General features: G+C 31.2%; 1 protein-coding gene across 1 annotated transcript in view; it reads left to right on the top strand.

Moving 5' to 3' along the window:
- The first annotated feature begins 1,810 nt into the window (after positions 1–1,810).
- LOC106467256 (acyl-CoA-binding protein homolog) overlaps positions 1,811–5,178 on the top strand; it is a 6,677-nt gene continuing 3,309 nt past the window's right edge. The window contains exons 1-2 of the mRNA XM_013927585.2: positions 1,811–1,904; positions 3,302–3,416. Of these exons, the coding sequence (XP_013783039.1) occupies positions 1,848–1,904; positions 3,302–3,416 (172 nt within the window). The 5' untranslated portion in view covers positions 1,811–1,847. The remainder of the gene's footprint in view (positions 1,905–3,301; positions 3,417–5,178) is intronic.

Consider the following 5,178-nt stretch of genomic DNA (forward strand, 5'->3'; position numbering starts at 1 on the left):
TTACGGAAAATCAGTTAATTAAAAAACGGAGACGTAACAGTATTAATGTCCGATGTGAATCCACTGAAGTTAAATGGTTTGTAATGTTCGAAATTTATAAATATTTCTGGTCAAATATCTGAAGTTTTCTGATTGATAAGCGTTATAACACAGTTATAGCTTCAGAAGTTTATAGCATACTAACTATAGCAAACTGATAACAGATACTCTCTTTGGTGCGTCGCGTTGGTTATATTAGTAGCCGTTTGGAGTCGTTCTAGAAATTTCAGTTTTACCTAATAATATTGAGCTACATTTAAGCGTTTACGTATATATTAAAATTGTTGATTCTTACTCTCAAGAATCTTCTAAACTTTGGAGAATAGGCGGGAGTTTCGCAATACATATTTAACACTAAAAGCTACACATATTTTAAAATATAAACTTAATCTAAACAAACGTTGATATTAATATATATATATATAATAACAAATTCGTTATATTTTGAATTTATTTTTTTCAATTTTATCCTTATCCCCTCTATCCTATTTGATAAAACAATATCAATTACGAAGTGGCGAGGACAATCACGTTTTCGTAAGCTGACAAGTCCAGTCAGATTTAAGTTTGTGCATTAGCATTTCAAGTAGAATCAATGTCATTTATTTTCGTTACGATCATATTACGTTATTTGGGTAATACGAATTTCTAAAAACCTTGGAGACGTATGTGGCTTGTGTTAGTAAATATACAACTGGAAAATATATAACTGTTTAAAATATGTCAAGAAATAGTGTTCATTGGTTTTCTTGAGTGTTCTAAAATAGGTTGAAGGAGACGATTAATAATATTTAAGAATATGTAAAATTTGTTGAAACTGCCCCCCCCCTAAATAAAGAGGGTTCCATGTGGCAAATGAGGTACGAATATGTTTATACTGCAAAAATGCCATTCATGCTTTTTCGTATTGTTATTTACTTATTTTTACTCCTTTATCTCTGATTATAAAAATTTTTTGCTGAATTTAACACAGCTGAAAAGTATAATAAATAAATAATAGTCAAGTCCTTACGAAATACTGGATGAAAAGATATAAAATTACTCTAATACCTTCGTTACAGGATATGAGAGATAAATAAAAAAAATGTTTATGTTGAATATAATATTGTCCTTGCACGTGCTAGAGCTTCTGATTGTACTTGTATTAGGAAATTCTCGTGTTCTTCAGATGTGACAATTTATGTACTCAGCAAGTAACTGTAGAATCCTAAATATTCCACTGCTCTTTTGTTCTTCTTTTAAACTTTAAAAAGTCCATTGTGCAACTGTATGTTTAACAAGAAACAAACAAATCTCAAATGTAATTCTTTACTAGTTTCCCTAACAAAATCATCGTTAACTCTGAACAAGTGAGAGACTGATAACTGATTGTTGTTGCTTTATGTTTTACTTTGTTTGAAGATCAGGCTATCTTTCACTGTGATAATTAAATACTTCTGCTTTTATATCAATTTGGGTTTCTATTAATTAATATAAGTATTATTTTCTGTATTATAATACACATTTATGGGTACACAGGCTTTACTCATTCATAAAATGAAACCTGAGACAGGAAAAAATAAAGCTGTAATACCAAAACATTTATGGCGGTAAATATTTTGTTTCTGGAGATAACTGTGATTAATGCTAGGCCAAAAATACAAGCAAAATATGATTCAGATAGTGGTACGAAGCTTGAAAAGAAAAAATATGTATGAGAAAGAAAGAATTCTACAAACTGTTAGAATTAAAAGTCCGTAGATGGCGCTACAAATATACCATTAGTGTGAGGGACGCGTGTATATATGAGGAATCACACTGAGGAGTGAATGAGAAACGGTTTACAAGTGGTACTGCATACTTTTAAGAAAATGTCTCTTGACGAGGTAAGAGTTGGATAATTTTCGTTATTCTAAGTATACATTTCACGGTCCTTAGTAGAGACCACCTTACGATCTGTGGAAATGTATATATTTTACTTGAACAAGAAAACCGTACTTCGGTTTTTACGTATTAGTAAGAATTTGGTCCGTTTACCATGGAAATAGAATGCTAGTACTAGTACCACTTTATCGACCGTAATTGTTTGTGTCCCTTAACGACAAAATCACAAAAGTACCTCTTTAAGAATTAAATAAGAGTAGCCTACTTATTCTTACATTTTTGTAGAGTTAAGAGCTTACTTGATTAATAACGTGTGGATAATCACCTTTGAATATTGTACCTAAAATCTTGAAACACCCCCACAGTGACAGTTCAGTAATATTAATAATTTTGTTTCCGTAACTTAGAAAATTATTTATTTTCTTTATTGGTGAAAGCGTAATTTAGTGGGTTAACATTATGACCACAATCATACGATACATTACTTAAAATCCCCATTTTATGTTTTTTAATACTTTCTTTGTTGGATGTTTTGGCGCTATTGAGTTATGAAAGGGTCTACTTCACCGAGTTCCACGAATGCTGCATTAAACACCTGGTGGTAAAAACGGAAGTTAACTCAAGCATTTAGGTAGAGATAAAAGTGGCCGTGAAAGCTATGTGTAGGGGTTTAGAAAATATTTATACGAGTAAATCTATGATGGGATGGTTAATTTGATGAACGAAAATATGATAGAGCGATTTAAAAGAGGAATTACTCCTCAGGATGTTTAATAGTTTACTATATATATATACACGTACTCGTAAGTTAAAAACATGTAACAGTCTTAAAATTTTCATTGTTAATATTTTGGTATGGTACTTCAAAATAGGAAAGAGATAAAAAAAAAAAAGTAGTTAGAGGTGGAGTGGATAGTCAGTGTTCCTATTCTAACAATTGGAAACATTTTGCAATAAATCTTTATAATCAAATGTGAAAAGTGGATTAAATGGTGATATAGATAGTACAGTATAGCAATGATCATATAATATCTTGCATGCTTTTTTAAAATCAAATCGTGTGCAGGGAAAAGAATTGAAACAGCAGTGATATACAATGTGATAATGTATAAAAAAAAATACATACACGTTTTTCTTGTTGCATTTATATGTTTGAATGTTAAATATTAAATAATAGGTTTATATGTGTAAATACAGTATTCAGAAACAAACGAAAATGCCTCCTGCTGTTGATTTTAAGTGTAAAGTTTCTGTTGTAATGTGTTTTGATACAGGAGTTGAGTCATTTTATATATTTGTCTTTTTCTCCATCTTGTTTACACAATTTGATTTAATAATGATAATATTTTATTCCAATAAAGAACTTGTATGCTACAATGATTGACTCCTGACTTTACAGAAATTTAACAAAGCTGCCGAAGATGTGAATAAGCTGAAGAGCAGACCCACAGACGAAGAACTTTTGGAACTTTATGCTTTGTACAAGCAGTCAACCATTGGAGACTGCAACACAGGTAAAATTATTTCTAAGAAATTGTGATATTGAATTTCATGATATGTGATGATACAAATAGTATACAACTTGTGTTAATATAAGTTTTTTTTTTTATTCTAAATGATAATTTTTTTTTTTTGTAATGACCCTTGTTTAGAATACTCTTTTATACATTTCTAATTTTTGTTAACATTTTTATTTGGTATAGAATAATTAACATACAGCTTAATAAATTAAGCTGCTTTAAAGCAGAGAGAATGTATTCAAACTGTACACAGTAGTAAGATGATAGTTAAAGAGAAAGTAGTTCCTTATTTCAATTAAAAAAATTTAAAGTAGAGAGAATGTATTCAAACTGTACACAGTAGTAAGATGATAGTTAAAGAGAAAGTCGTTCCTTATTTCAATTAAAAAATTTAAAGTGGAGAGAATGTATTCAAACTGTACACAGTAGTAAGGTGATAGTTAAAGAGAAAGTAGTTCCTTATTTCAATTAAAAAAAAAAGTGATGCATGAAAAATTCAATAAAAGTGAATGCTAATTTATAGTTTGAAAATTTACCCAAGGTCCAAACACCAACCAGCACATAGGGTCATTCTTACACATTATTTACCTTTTCTACATTGTTGTAAAATTAAATAGTACATGACATTTAATTTCAAATTTTAACAGAGGTCCGAACTTTGGTGATTTCATAGCTGTCTATGGCCGTTGTCACTGAAGGAAGTTAATCTAGAAAATATGAGAAAAAAAAAATGACACCATTGGTATCATGAACAGCTTTGAAACTAAACTAAATGTGAATCAGTGGTTTGTTTCATAAACTGTTTTGGATGAAGATTTAAGGTTGCATTATTTAGTTTAAAAATTGAATTTTATTTACAGAAATACCATAAGTCCAAAACTAACTCGGCAACAAAATGTATATGTGCATATTTGAAAACTTTAGTACAATAGACTATGTATTATGTAAAAATTGTGATTTCTGTGTGGCATTTCTCTATGGCATTAAAGATTTCTATCCTCATTACTTTCAGTTGTAACTCAATGTAAGAGCCTGAATATTAGAAGCTGGAATAGGATTTGGAATTCTTAACTTTATTGACATTTTATATGCATGTGGGCTAAATGGACAGGCAGATACCCCTAGGATTCAGTTATCGCCATTCCTTTGTTTGAACTACTCACCAGAGGGAGGACAGTCTGCAGCATCTGTTGCCATGAGGGCTTTGTCTGAACCAAATAATGTGACTGACTGTCACTTTTATAATGAAGAGTGTTTAATGGTATCACACCTCCAGTCTCCATCCCAACACGTTAACCAATAAGTTTTAATTTTAAGTTATTTAATAATTCCCAAAGTACTTGACTGCTGTATTTTATGCTTTTGAGTGATTGTTCAGACGTTACAGTAGCAGCCTGAGTCGGGCATAGTCTGGTGATTAGCATGCTAGGCTGCTGACTAAGGTTCAGGACCCAAGCCAATGATGCACAACTGAACACATCCCATACTTGTTCATTGTGTTATTATAAAGATGAGAATTAGTTCTATAATATAATTAGAAGTAGGTGATGCTGTTGACTGGTTGTGGTTCCAATTTATGAATGAATATGGCTGAATGTTGGGGCTTTGACCTGGTTGTAGTTCCAACTTAGGAATGAATATGGCTGAATGTTGGGGCTTTGACCTGGTTGTGGTTCCAACTTAGGAATGAATATGGCTGAATGTTGGGGCTTTGACCTGGTTGTGGTTCCAACTTAGGAATGAATATGGCTGAATG

The sequence above is a fragment of the Limulus polyphemus genome, unplaced genomic scaffold (genome assembly GCF_000517525.1).
Source record: "Limulus polyphemus unplaced genomic scaffold, Limulus_polyphemus-2.1.2 Scaffold2546, whole genome shotgun sequence".
NCBI lineage: Eukaryota > Metazoa > Arthropoda > Merostomata > Xiphosura > Limulidae > Limulus > Limulus polyphemus.